The sequence below is a fragment of the Pongo pygmaeus genome, chromosome 11 (assembly GCF_028885625.2).
Source record: "Pongo pygmaeus isolate AG05252 chromosome 11, NHGRI_mPonPyg2-v2.0_pri, whole genome shotgun sequence".
NCBI lineage: Eukaryota > Metazoa > Chordata > Mammalia > Primates > Hominidae > Pongo > Pongo pygmaeus.
The window spans coordinates 69465756-69480646 of NC_072384.2; the positions used below are offsets into that span (position 1 = coordinate 69465756).

Here is a 14891-nt window from a genome sequence, read left to right on the forward strand (position 1 = left end):
TGGTACTTTTGGGCCCACTAAATAATATTTAAACCCGTGTAGATGGAATTTAAAGTTTTTTCTTTTCGTTCTTAGAATTTATCTAACAGTTTTAGACATGGGATGGAGCTGTACTTTAGTCCTTCCTATTAGCGATGTAGAAATGTATATTTAGAAAAATGGCCCAGGAATATGTATAGGTGAATTTGGAACTGAATTTCTGATCTCCCTTTCTCTGCTTTGTAGTTTACTTAATTGTATTCATCATCATTGTCTATCTCTGTCCTACAGAATGTTAGCTTCCTAAAGGCTGGAATCAATACTTCTGATGATTTCAACTTTAAAATAAGTTTTCATCTCTAATAAAGCTACTTCACTTTTATTACTCTTGTTTTTCTGAATTTTCTTAGTGATTCTTATTTTTCCATATAAACTTTAGAATCAGCTTTTTTATTCCTTATTGTTATTTTCACTGGGTCATATTAAATATATAGATTGGTTTAGGTGGATATCATATATGTTTATGGTATGCCTTTTATGTCATTTTGGGCTTTATGCTAAATATCTTTTGATAATTTTGTTAAAGTTTAGTGAAATGTGTCATTTAATGTTTCTGAGATTTCCCCACCTGTCAGATGAAGGGCACAGATTATATCATCAGGGCTTTTAACATGGGGGGGTTATGACTCTCCAGGAATCTCCATGAATTATCCAAAATTATATGCAGAATAATGTGTATGTGTATAATTTATTGCAAAATAATGTGTAATGTGTGTAGTAAGTTGAGAATGGGATGTTCTTGCCAAAGGCTTATTTGTAGGGGAGCTTATTATCTCACATACTTTTCAAATTCTTGAAAAATGTGGTTTCATTATTTGAGTTGGCCTCTCCTTGCCCTCCTTCTCCCGACCAAATATCAGTAACTTGCAAATAGACCACCAGAACCCCTGCCTCCCCTTTTTTTCCTCTCTCTTCTACTTCTCCCACGGTCCAGGAAATTTACTTTTAGTCATTTAAATTTGATTTCAGAGGAATCATAAGGAGAGTTTCTGGGGGTAATGTTCTGTTTTTTGATCTTGAATTGGCATTTACATGAGTATGTTCATTTAGTGATATTTCATTGAGTTGCATACTTAACCTTTTAGGCAATTTTTTATCAGTTATGCTTCAGTGAAAAATTTTAAAAAGATGATGTCAAACAAAATTTAGAGAAGTCATTTTGTCTAGTATTTTTTTAGTTCTATTTTATCATTCTGTTATTGCTGTAACATCCTTCCCCACTAAGGACTATTTAACCTTCTTAATCTTGGAAATCTATTGGGTTCCTTGAAGAAAGTTATCTGTGACCTCTGAGCTGCTAATGTGAATGTATTACTTCCTGCCTCATTTTTAATTTAGAGCTATACCAGTTGTCTAGAAAGTTCTTCTCTTGTTCACTTGGGGAGAGATTGTTAATACATGTTTATATGCAGTTTCGTTTGTCAGGTCTTTGACTGATTTTACTGGTGTCTTTTGGTTAGCTCACTTGACTTACTGGTTCTGCCTGTAGCCATAGTTCATTGCTGATGAAGTGACATGAATTTTAGGATCAATTTAGGTGTTATAAATGGAGTAAATTTCTTGATGGTTGAATTGGTACAATCTAAACACACAAAGTAAAAATAGCAAACTTTCTCCCTTAACCTCCTCCAGAGCTTTGCATGCCTAGCCTACCTCCTTCATGTCATTTTGGCCTGTAGCCTAAATATCACCTCTTCAGAAAGGCCTTCCCTGACAAACCCAGTCTAAAGGAGCCCCATGGATACTTTTTATGTATGGTGCTGTCAAATACTTTCTTTTTCTTTTCTTTTTTTTTGAGACAGGATGTCACTCTGTCATCCAGAATGGAGTGCAGTGGGATGATCTTGGCTCACTGCAACCTTCTGCGCCCAGGTTCCTTCCTACGTCAGCCTCCTGAGTAGCTGGGATTATAGGTGCATGCCACCACATCTGGCTAATTTTTGTATTTTTTGTAGGGATGGGGTTTTACAGTGTTGCCCAGGCTAGAAATAATTTCATAGAATTTATTACTATCAGATATTTCCATATTTATTTTTTTGTTTCTCTCTTTCGTCCTCCCTCAGAAAGTTAGCTCCATGAGGACAAGGCCTCCATATTCCCAGGGCTTAGGTGCCAGGCATGTAGTAGCTCTTCAAAAAAAATTTGAACAACTGGTATTATTAAATGGGTCGCAGATTATTATTTAATTGGATGACCTTAAAATAATTTTGTTGGCCAGGCACAGTGTCTCACGCCTGTAATCCCAGCACTTTGGGAGGCCGAGGCAGGCAGATCACTTGAGGTCAGGAGTTTGAGACCAGCCTGGCCAACATGGCTAGGCAAAACCCCATCTCTACTAAAAATACAAAAGAAGGCCGGGCGCAGTGGCTCATACCTGTAATCCCAGCACTTTGGGAGGCTGAGGCGGGCAGATCACGAGGTCAGGAGATTGAGACCATCCTGGCTAACACGGTGAAACCCTGTCTCTACTAAAAAAAATACAAAAAAATTAGCTGGGCATGGTGGCGGGCGCCTGTAGTCCCAGCTACTCGTAAGGCTGAGGCAGGAGAATGGCTTGAACCTGGGAGGCAGAGCTTGCAGTGAGCCAAGATCACGCCACTGCACTCCAGCCTGGGTGACAGAGTGAGACTCCATCTCAAAAAAAAAAAAAAAAGAAAAAAAGCATTAGCTGGGCGTCATGGCACATGCCTGTAATCCCAGCTACTCTGGAGACTGAGGCAGGAGAATTGCTTGAATCTGGGAGGTGGAGGCTGTGGTGAGCCGAGATGGCACCAAGGCACTCTAGCCTGGGCAACAGAGTGAGACTCCGTCTCGAAAAAAAAATTTTTTTTTGTTCTACTATTAATTAAGTCTTTGTTTCAGCAAGTCTTTTTCTAAGACTTGATAAAATATTAATAGTAATTTTAAAAAAGATTTTTTTTAAGAGACAGGGTCATGCTATATTGCCCAAGCTGGTCATGAATTCCTGGGCTCAGGCAGTCTTCCTGCCTTGAACTGAGTATTATCAATTCTTTATTGAGCATCTGCTATGTTAAATGGTCAGTCCTCATACTATGCTCAGCCTGAATTACAAAAACCAGTATTGTTCGTCAGTCTTAGAGTATATTACATCCACTTTGGACAGTTCTGCCGTACTCACACTAGTTCCCAGAGTTTGATTTTTTTACTTTTTTGACCATTAAGTTTTTAATCTCCAGTCTTCTGATACACTTCTGTAACCTCAGTCTCGAAATTACTTAGACCATTCTTGCTGTTCCTGTGGCTTAGCTACTTGGTACTCTTCAAATTTTTCTTTACTCCACCCAGTTGCTCTTTGGAATTGGTTTCTTTCCTGCACAAAGTGTCCAAGAGAGCTTTCTGTGCTTTCTAATCCTTTCTCTTTCTGCTTTCTAGCTCTCAGTTCTTCTATTGCATCCTTCAGTTTCATGCCCAGTTATGTTTTCCGGTTCTTCTCCCCTGGCTTTCCTTTCATCCATTTTCTCTCCTTCACATTTATGCTTACAGGCTTTTAAATTAAGTTGTCTTTGATCACAACTAGCTCTCTAATCTGTCACACAGGTCAGGTTCTCTTTTATCTTTAAAAGGTGGCTCACGCCTGTAATCCCAGCACTTTGGGAAGCTGAGGCCGGTGCATCACCTGAGGTCAGGAGTTCGGGACCAACCTGGCCAACATGGCGCAACCCCATCTCTATTAAAAATACAAAAAATTAGTTGGGCTTGGTGGTGTGTGCCTGTAGTCCCAGCTACTCGGGAGGTTGACTCAGGCGAATCGCTTGAACCTGGGAGGCGGAGGTTGCAGTGAGCCGGTATGGTGCCACTGTACTCCAGCCTGGGCAACAGAGTGAGACTGTGTCTCAAAAAAGAAGAAAAAAAAAAAAAGCTTTTATGGGAATACAGCTTTTAAAATGTGTACTTGATTTTCTCCAGCCTGGGCAACAGAGTGAGACTGTGTCTCAAAAAAGAAAAAAAAAAAAAAGCTTTTATGGGAATACAGCTTTTAAAACGTGTACTTGATTTTCTCCAGCCTGGGCAACAGAGTGAGACTGTGTCTCAAAAAAAAAAAAAAAAAAAGCTTTTATGGAAATACAGCTCTTTTAAAAAGTGTACTTGATATTATTTAGATATTGTGTGTCCCAGCTGGAAGAAGTTTTTTTGTTTTGTTTTGTTTTGTTTGTTTTTTGAGACGAAGTCTTGCTCTGTCATCCAGGCTGGAGTGCAGTGGCGAGATCTCAGGCCACTGCAACCTCTGCCTTCTGGATTCAAGCAATTCTCCTACCTCAGCTTCCTGAATAGCTGGGATTACAGGCGTATGCCACCATGTCTAGCTAATTTTTGTATTTTTAGTAGAGACAGGGTTTCACCATGTTGGCCAGGCTGGTCTTGAACTCCTGATCTCAAGTGATTTGCCCACCTCGGCCTCCCAAAGTACTGGGATTACAGACAGGCGTGAGCGACCGCGCCTGGACTGGAAGAAGTTCTTAAATTCATTTTTTCTTTTAAATCAAGGTTTGAACCTTAAGGTGTAATGCTTCCTAACCTTTATCATAATATGGCAGATGTGGAAAATAGTATTTGGATGGGACACAGAGGCAACTGAGGAGGCTGCTCAGGCTCTGCCTGTGTGTCTGCCTTGAGGACCAAGGAAAATCCATCTCTGCACTGTAATCTGCTGACCTAACAATTAAAAGACCTTCCTGAAGGGTAGATAGACGTCAGCAGAGTGTGAACATGCTAACTTTTATTTTGTATTTATGTATATATTTTATTAAGAGTTGTAACTTTCATTAGATTCTTAAAAGGGTCCTTGAAGCAAAAAAGAATACCAACGATGTTTTAAATTGTGGAGGTAAAAGCAAATGTATGGCATAACTTATTTTTTGTTTTTGGTTTAAATTTTTCCTTTTGATTACAAAGTTGTATGTATGTTTGTTATATAAAATTCAAAGATTATAGGTAGAATTAATGTCATAAGTAGAAGTATACCGTATCATACCCTCAGTTAATTTCTACAAAGTTTGGTATATATTTCTGAAAATATTTTTCTTCTTATATATATTAACATTTGTTTCCCCTTCTCCAAAATTGTATTTATAGAAGAGATTAAATGTATATACAATTCATTTCTCACTTAATTTATCTTAGATATAATTATACTTTAGTGCTTATTGATCCACCTCAGTTTTGTAAAAATCAAAATATGTTATGGATCTGCCATAGTTTGGTTCACTTTTCTTCTATGACTAAATGCATGCATTTTTAACTTTTTTATATTGTAAATGGAGGTATAATGAACATCTTTGCAAGTATATTTAGGAGTATTTCTGTATAATAAATTCGTAGAAATGGAAATGCTAAGCTTGTGTTAGGAACATTTACAATTTTAATAGATATGGTCAAGTACCACCAAAAACTCAACCTGTTTACACTTCATGTGTACAACAAAAATTTCTGAACATGCTTTCAGTGAATTAGTAAAGGGAATCTTTCCTGATCTGCAAGATCAAAAACTGTTTTTATATTATGAAAATTTCCAAACATATGCAAAGATGAATACAATAGGATGTTGAACCTTCCTGTGCCAATCATGCAGACTCAACATTTTTAAAGATTGTAGCCACATTTGCTTCAACTGCTCTTTTTTCCCTTTCGCAGAAGTATTTTAAAGCAACTCCCCCAAATCGTGTTATTTTACCCAGACATGCTTCAGCATTCATCTTTAAACATTAGGGATTTTTTTTTCTTTCTAAGATTTTTAGTTTTTTAGTATAGAAAATTTAAAACATATATAAAAGCAGTCAGCATGATGAACCTAACTAGTATGATCTTTTTATTAGGGAAAATATCTCTTGGTGTCATTTTTGACTGAAAGACAAATTTAAATTACAGTCTTTTAAATGAATTCCTTAAACATCAGAAGAGAGTACTTTATTGACTTTGGTATCTATCTGTATTCTGTTTCATGAACATAACAATGAAACCTCATGTATCTCTCTCAGTTTCAACAAGTAGCAATTCAGAGCTGCTCTTGGTAAACTCCCGTCTACTTCCCTTTATCTCACCAGATTATTTTGAAGCAGGTCCCATATATTAGAGCGTTTCATCGGTAAATCCCTGTCTCTGTCTAAAACACAGGGAATTTACTTTTTTAAAATTTTTTATTTTTATTTAAGACAGAGTCTCATTCTGTCATCCAGGCTGGAGTGCAGTGGCGCACGATCTCAGCTCACTGCAGTCTCCACCTCCTGGGTTCAAGTGATTCTTGTGCACACCACCATGCCTGGCTAAGTTTTGTGTTTTTAGTAGAAACAGGGATTTGCCATGTTGGCCAGGCTGGTCTTGAACTCCTCATCAAGTGATCCGCATGCCTTGGCCTCCCAAAGTACTGGGATTATAGGCATTACAGGCGTGAGCCATTGCACCGAGCCGGGAATTCACTTTTAGTGATAATCACAGGGTTGTTGTCACACCCACATAAAATAATTCCTATATAATCAAATAACCACGAACATTTTCTTGTATAACCACAATGGCATTATCACACTAATAAAATCAACTGTAATGAACTAGTACCCAGTTTATAATCGAATTCCCTCGGAAAGGAATTTCCTTTTTGAAAGACTATAAAATACGCCTTTCAAAAATTCCTTTCAGAGTTGGTTTGTTAGAATTGGTTTACGTACTGCATGTGCTTATTTGGTGTCTCAAGCCTCTTTTATCCTAGAGTAGCTCTGGTACCCCTTTATTCCCCTCTGTCACTGACAGGTTACAGAAACTGGGTCAGTTGTCCTGTATAATGTCTCACATTTCTCCATTTGTCTATTTCCTTTTTTGTGGTGTCATTTAACGTGTTCCTTTATCTCCCATACTTCTTGTAAATGGAAGTTAGCTCTGGAGACATGGTGCCATTCAAGTTCAATTTGTTTGATAAGAACATTTCATAATGGTGTTGTGTGCTTTACTCACATCACAGTCTCTCTTTTTTTTTTTCTTTTAAACTTCTAGTGATACTAAGATTGATAAGGGTTTTTGTTTGTTTGTTTGTTTGTTTGTTTTTGAGATGGAGTCTTGCTCTGTCACCTAGGCTTGAGTGCAGTGGCGCGATCTCGGCTCACTCCAACCTCCGCCTCCCGGTTTCAAGTGATTCTCCTGCCCCAGACTCCTGAGTAGCTAGGACTACAGGCATGTGCCACCATGCCTGGCTAATGTTTTGTATTTTTTAGTAGAGATGGTGCTTCACCATGTTGGCCAGGCTGGTCTTGAACTCCTGACCTCAAGCAATCCGCCCACGTCGGCCTCCTAAAGTGTTGGGATTAAGAACGTGAGCCATCTCATTCAGCAGATTGATAAGGGTGTAATAGGCAGATATTTTTCTTACATAACCACAATATTGTTATCACACCTAATAAAATTAACTGTAATGAACCAAAGAACTGTAATGAACTGTAAGTAATGAAAATTTCCCCTCAAGCTTTCCTCTAATGGCTCCATTGCATGGGTCAGTTATTTCACTAGATATCACAAAATGGTTTCTCCAGTTATTCATTTTTTGTTTTGATAAAATTCATTGCTTTATTAGAGAAAACTGGAGCATCTTTCCATTTGTTTATTGGCTGTTTGGTACTTGTTTTGTGAATTGTTCATGACCTTGCTTGATTTTTCTATTGAATTCCTTTATTTTTCTTATCCATTTTTGAGAGTTTGTAATCATAGCTATTAATCTTTTATCTCATTTATATATTGTAAATATTTTTTCCAGTTTGTTACTGTCTTCTGTGTAGAAGCTTTTGATTTGCATAGTCAGTTTTTTTTCTTACTTTTGTGGCTTTTGGTTTTAAGTCTTAACTTAGGGTTTCTATATTCTGAGATAATGTAGGAAAATAGTTAATTATCTTCCAGGCTCCATTTCTTACGTTTGATTTTTAATGTATTCTGGAATATATTTTGTATATAGTATAAGATAGGAATCAAATTTGCTTCCTGCATTTAAATAATAGTAAATTTTGTTCTAGTTTATTAAGTCTTCTTCCCACCGTATTGATTTGAGATGTCACATTTATCACAAATTTGTATGTTCTTTTTCTGGACTTCATTATTGTTAATTTTAAATTATTTAAGTTTTTTTTGGTAGACTGAGTCTCGCTATGTCACCTAGGCTGGTTTTGAACTCCTGGCCTCAAGTGATCCTTCAGCCTCGGCCTCCCAACATGCTGGGATTACAGGCATGAGCTACCATGTCCGGCCCATTGTGGTCCGTTGATGTTAGCACATTACCACAGAATTTTAATTAAAATAATTTTATACTGTGCTTTAAGGTCCAGTTCATTATCATTAACCATTTTTTTTCAGGCTTTAATAGTATTTTTCACAAATATGATCTTCCATTTGAACTTTAGAATTAGCTTGTGATTAATTCTATTGGGATGTAAATCTAATGGCATTAAGTCTGGGGAAACTGTCTTTTTTTATTATTATTATTATTTTTGAGGCAGAACGTTGCTCAGTCACCCAGGCTGGAGTGCAGTGACACGGTGTTGGCTCACCGCAACCTCTGCCTCCCAAGTTCAAGCGATTCTCCTGCCTCAGCCTCCCAAGTAGCTGGGACTACAGGCACATGCCACCATGCCTGGCTAATTTTTGTATTTTTAGTAGACATGGGGTTTTGCCATGTTGGCCAGGCTAGTCTTGAACTCCTGACCTCAGGTGATGCACCAACCTCGGCCTCCCAGAGTGCTGGGATTACAGGCATGAGCCACTGTGCCCAGCCAAAACTGTCTTAAAAAAAAAAAAAAAAAAAAGGTCAATTTTTCCGTTTAGGAATGTTGTTTTTCTCTATTCAGATCTTTTATATTTTACAGCTTAAATAGCTTCTCTTCCCTTCTTTCTAGGCATTTTACATGTTTAATGTGGTAATTATGTGTTTGGTCACAGAATAACTTATTTGTGATTATTTGGATGTTGACTATAGAATAGTTTTCTTCAGGGTGGGGCACAGTGGCTCACAATCCCAGTACTTTGGGAGGTCAAGGCTGGAGGATCACTTGAGGCCAAGAGTTGTACATCAGCCTTGGCAATGTAGCAAGGCCCTGTCTCTACAAAAAGTAAAAATAAAAAAATTAGCCAGGCATAGTGGCACATGCCTGAGGCTGAGGTGGGAGGATTGCTTGAGCCCAGGACTTCCAGGATGCATGGATGCATGTGAGTGACAAAGCGAGACCCTGTCTTTAAGGAAAAAATAAAAATAAAAAAGAAGAGTTAACTTCATTTTTGCTTAAGCATACCAATCATACTTGAAAATGAATATAGGCCAGGCACAGTGGCTCACGGGGCCGAGGCGGGCGGAGCACCTGAGGTCAGGAGTTCGAGACCAGCCTGGCCAACCAACATGGTGAAACCCCGTCTCTACTAAAAATAAAAAAAATTAGCTGGTGTGGTGGTGCACACCTGTAGTCCCAGCTACTCGGGAGGCTGAGGTGGGAGAATCACTTGAACCTGGGAGGCAGAGGTTGCAATGAGCCGAGATTGTGCCACTGCACTCCAGCCTGGACAACAGACCAAGACTCTCAAAAAAAAAAAAAAAAAAAAAAAAGAATATAAACAAGATGAGAAGGAATGTGTACACTTCAGTGTATAAACTTTTAAAATAAACTTCAAGTTTTTGTATCACTTACCTATTCATTAATGCAATAAGTGAGAAATAGGAAAAATGTAAATGCTTTTGAAGTGATCAACTTGTACTTAATGGTTTAAAAGAGTGGAAGTCATAAAGTGGTACCTGAAAGTAATAAATTTCAGTTAAAAAAATGTGCCCTGTAATGAGATTTTCTTTTTGTATTCTACTTGGAATTTAACTATTAATAGTATGGGTCTTTTCTTGGGAAAAATATACCTGAGTGCCATTTTTTATATAAACACTGGTTAAAATTACATTCTTTTAACCACTTAAAAATCATAAAGGAGGATTTATTGGCCTATATTCCATTTACGAATATGTAAATATAAATAATATATTTTTAGCTGATTAGACATTACTGTTAATTTTTTTCTTTTTCATATTACAGGTTTTGCAAAAGGCATCAAATTAAATCAAGTTCAAATATTCCCTGTGTCCCTAAAGACTTACTGATGATGTCTGAATTTGTTCTTCCAAGATTTATATTTTGTCTTATTCAGTACTTAAGAGAAGGCTATAATGAACCAGGTATGTTTTAATCTACTTCTTGTTAGTACTCTTTTTAAATTGTAAATTTACAAAGTTTTAGTATTAATTATGAGGTGAATTTTTTCAGATAACTTTTTTTGTTTAACATTTAAAAAGAGATGACTATAAAATACGGATTGAATAGAAACACACTAAAAATAAATTATATAACCTTGTATGTTGCAGTAGATGTAGTTTCGTGCTTTCTGCTTCTGGAGTCATAAATGTTTTTGATCAAACTTATTTGAGCTTTTGCAGATGAGGAAGTAACCATTTTGTGGGGTTAACGTGACTTTATTTGCAATATTATGATAAAGCAGAATTGAGAACTCCTGGAAATGTTTAAATTTAACTTAGATTTTTAGAAGATAAAATGTTTTATCAACTTTTTTTTTAGAAGTGTGTATATATTTTTATTCTCTCTATATATTATATAATAACTTATGATAGGGTCAAATTGCTGACTTCCAGATTACTGGTAGAATATATGGGTGTATAATCATCATGTTAATATTTAAAAGAGAAAATTACAGATGTTCTTCTTACTTTTTAAGATTTAATCACAATCTTGATTAACATACTTCAGTTAGGTAAATATTTGGATTTAGGTATCTATTAAAAGTTCTCAGTCTGACATTGTCAGTTACAGATATTCATTAGTAGTATGAATCAAATTTATTAACTTTTTATGATTGTTTTTACCTTTCTAATGATACTTGAATTTCTGTTCTATAAGAGATTACATTTTGCATTATTTTTAGAGGTTTAAAATTATTTAGTACTATAAATAATTTTATATTCATTTTGAAACTGTGGCACACATTTTCATCTTCTATCTCCATCCTTAAAGTGTAGGGGAATGTTATATAATGTCCTCATTTCTAAAACTGTCTTGTTATCTTTATTGTGAGCAAACCATTATACTTCCTTATTTGTACATTTTAAGCAAAAACATACAATCCTTTGTTAAGTACTTCTACTTAACAGAGTATATATCTTAAAATATAGAAAAATAAGCTGGGCATGGTGTTTCATACCTGTAATCCCAGCACTTTGGGGGGCTGAGGGAGGAGGATTGCTTGAAGCCAGGAATTCAAGACCAGCTAGGCAACATAGAGACTCTGTCTTTACAAACATTTTTAAAAGTTAGCTGGGTGTGGTGGTGGCATGTGCCTGTAGTCCTAGCTACTTGGGAGGCTGAGGCAGGAGGATCCCTTGAGCTCAGGAGTTCAAGGCTGCAGTGAGCTATGATTACATCACTACACTCCAGTCTGGGTGACAGAGTGAGACCCTGTGCCCCACACCGCCCCCCAAAAAAAAGAACAGAAAAAGGAATATATAAAGAAAAATATTATTTTGATTTAGTTCCAAATTACTGTCTCTTCGGAATGAAGGAACCAGTTACTAGATGGGTTATTGAAATTGCCTTATGCATTATTTCTCATATACTAGTTAGGAGACCTTTTTGGGAATTTATATTTTGTATTACAGGTGTCCTATTTTAGAAATAGAAATTATTTATTATGAGAACCTTAAAGCTTATCATTAGTTTAATGAAAGAGTACTTCACATGAAAGTGTATTATATTTTTTGTTGTTGACGTAACAGTTATAAAACGTAGACAACATAAGTACATAGCTTTATAATTATCTGTTATCTGAAAACACGAAGGAAAAAATGGAAGCATTTTTTATCTAAAGATGATCTGCATGAATGTAGGTTCTTGGAAGTTTCTTCCTTATATTACTGCTTCTGTTCAGCATTAATTTCTGTCTGTGCAAAAAAAATTCTGCCTTTTTTTTTTTGAGATGGAGTTTCGCTCTTATTGCCCAGGCTGGAGTGCAGTGGTGCGATGTCAGCTTACTGCAACCTCCGCCTCCTGGGTTCAAGCAATTCTCCTGCCTCAGCCTCCCAAATAGCTGGAATTACAGGCGCCCACCACCACGCCTGGCTAATTTTTTGTATTTTCAGTAGAGATGGAGTTTTACTGTGTTGGCCAGGCTGGTCTCAAACTCCGACCTCAGGTGATCCACCGCCTTGGCCTCTGAAAGTGCTGGGATTACAGGTGTGAGCCATTGTGCCCAGCCAAAATTCTGCATTTGTGTGTAGAGATTACTGTTTAAAATTAAAGAAATTAAAGAAAGAGCTTGCAATAACCAATCCAAGGTAATGAAAACTCAGAGATCTTGTGGTTTCCCAATTTCTTTCAATTCTGTTTCTCATTCATCCAATAATCCTTATATCTGTGTTAGAGTTTGTTTCAGAGCCCTTGAAAACCAAGAGCAAACATTAATTAAATCTACTATATTACTACTATATTATCTACTATATTACTATATAAGTCACTGGGGAGAATATAAAGTTGAATAATATATAACATTAGCTTTACACTGAGACAGTAGGTTTTGAGATTCTGAATAAATGTTGAATGAAATGGACATCCCCTTTCCTGGGCACACAGGTTCTCCATTACCTCTTTTATAGATGTGGTTTTGTTCATTTGTTTTTGTTTTAAAAACAATTATGGTTAAGCTATAAATCTCTTTATTCATTTCCTTCCTTTTAGACCTCGGCTTCTGTAAAACCTCTCTATATTTTTCATCTTTAATATTCTTTTTCAGTTGTTGTCCAAGCTTCTTTTCTTTCTCTCCATCTCTATTTGCCTGTTTTTTTTTTTTTAGTTTTTAATACAATTATTCATATTTATGAAAAGTTATCTTTCACTTTAGTTGCTTTGACCTTCAGCTAACATGTATCTGTATTTTTGAAATATTATAGGGGATAGGTTATTTGTTATACAGGTTTAAATTTGACATAATACTCTTATACTACTCTCAATGTATTTGAATTGTATCTTGTTTTATTCTAGGATGTGATCTAAACTTTTTCTTAAATACTATCTTTTTTTGAAATGATTTTATGATGACATTTATATATGTGGAAGTATAGGGTCCACAGATCAAATGCTGCTGCTTCTTTTTGTTGTTTTTGAGACGGGGTGTCACTCTGTCGCCCAGGCTGGAGTACAGTGGCATGATCTCAGTTCACTGCCACCTTCACCTCCAGGCTTAAGCCATCCACCCGCCTCAGACTCCTGAGTAGCTAGGACTACAGGCGCGCATCACCACACTTGGCTAATTTTTTGTATTTAAATGCTTCTTACACAAATTAAGTGCTTCATATCTTAGGAGGTCATCTGTGTTTTTCCATCTGCTGTTTTCCAAAGGACTGAATTCCTGAGCAAGTCTACCCTTGCTTGGCTAGGTGCTGGGCAGATACCAATTTCTAAACAGAGTTCTTGTATTGACTTTTTTGATTATAAAATACTATAATTTAAGCCATTATAATTTTAAAAGAATAAATACTGTTATTTTTAGTAAGATATTTTAAAGAAAATTACCCTTATTTGATTTTTTTTCTTTTTTTCTTTTAGCAGCTGATGGACCATCAGAAAAGGACCTTAACAAAGTCCTTCAGCTTTTGGAACCTCAAATTTCCTTTTTAGAAGACCTAACTAAAATGGGAGGAGCAATGCGGTCTGTTCTTACTCAGGTTTTGACAAACCAACAAAACTACAAAGATCTGACTTCTGGTGAGTAAAATGTTAGAAGAAATTTATAGTTTTCATATATTACTATAATGATAAGAAATTGAGTCTTTTAGAACTTAAAGGTAAATTGTAGAATTTTCATAGAATGCTAAAGCTGGAAGTTATTAAGAGAACTTCTTTTTTTTTTTTTTTTTTTTTGAGACGGAGTCTTGCTCTGTCACCCAGGCTGGAGTGCAGTGGCACAATCTCGGCTCACTGCAAGCTCTGCCTCCCGGGTTCACGCCATTCTCCTGCCTCAGCCTCCTGAGTAGCTGGGACTACAGGCACCCGCCACCACGCCCGGCAAATTTTTTGTATTTTTAGTAGAGGCGGGGTTTCACTGTGTTAGCCAGGATGGTCTCGATCTCCTGATGTCATGATCCGCTCACCTCTGCCTCCCAAAGTGCTGGGATTACAGGTGTGAGCCACCGTGCCTGGCAAAAGAACTTCTTGTTTTATGGATGAGGAGACTACTGAGCCCTAGAAAAATGAAATGGCCTGTTTAAACCTCACAATTAATTTATGTTGGAGTTGGTACTGGAACCTAGGTCTCCTAACTTTTGGTGTGACATGATAATTATGCTCTGCCTCTCTTTCTTTACTTTATTTTATTTTATTTTATTTTATTTTTTTGAGACAGAGTCTTGCTCTGTTGCCTAGGCTGGAGTGCAGTGGCTTGATCTCAGCCCACTGCAACCTCTGCCTCCTGGGTTCAAGCGATTCTCCTGCCTCAGCCTCCTGAGTAGCTGGGATTACAGGTACCTGCCATCATGCCCAGCTAATTTTTGTATTTTTGTAGAGACAGGGTTTTACCATGTTGGCCAGGCGGTCTTGAGCTCCTGACCTCAGGTGATCTGCCAGCCTTGGCCTCCCAAAGTGCTGAGATTACAGGTGTGAGCCACCACGCCCGGCCCTACCTCTCTTTCTTTAAACACAAGGCTGAGAAGTGATCCCCTTTCTTTAACAGTAACAACCATCATGTCTATGTTTTCACTTTTGATATTTTAAGTTTTTGTGTTGTATCACCTAGGATTTTCTAATATACAGGTTAAGTTATAAAACTTG

At 36.9% G+C, this 14891-nt stretch overlaps 1 protein-coding gene across 4 annotated transcripts in view; it reads left to right on the forward strand.

Moving 5' to 3' along the window:
- Window positions 1-14891, forward strand: part of UBR3 (ubiquitin protein ligase E3 component n-recognin 3) — a 256230-nt gene that overhangs the window by 33388 nt on the left and 207951 nt on the right. For 3 of the 4 annotated variants that reach the window (XM_054476978.2, XM_054476980.2, XM_063648298.1), the window contains exons 2-3: window positions 10098-10237; window positions 13671-13829. In XM_054476978.2, coding sequence (XP_054332953.1) covers window positions 10098-10237; window positions 13671-13829 — 299 coding nt within the window. The remainder of the gene's footprint in view (window positions 1-10097; window positions 10238-13670; window positions 13830-14891) is intronic. The other variant, XM_054476979.2, reaches the window with a different exon arrangement.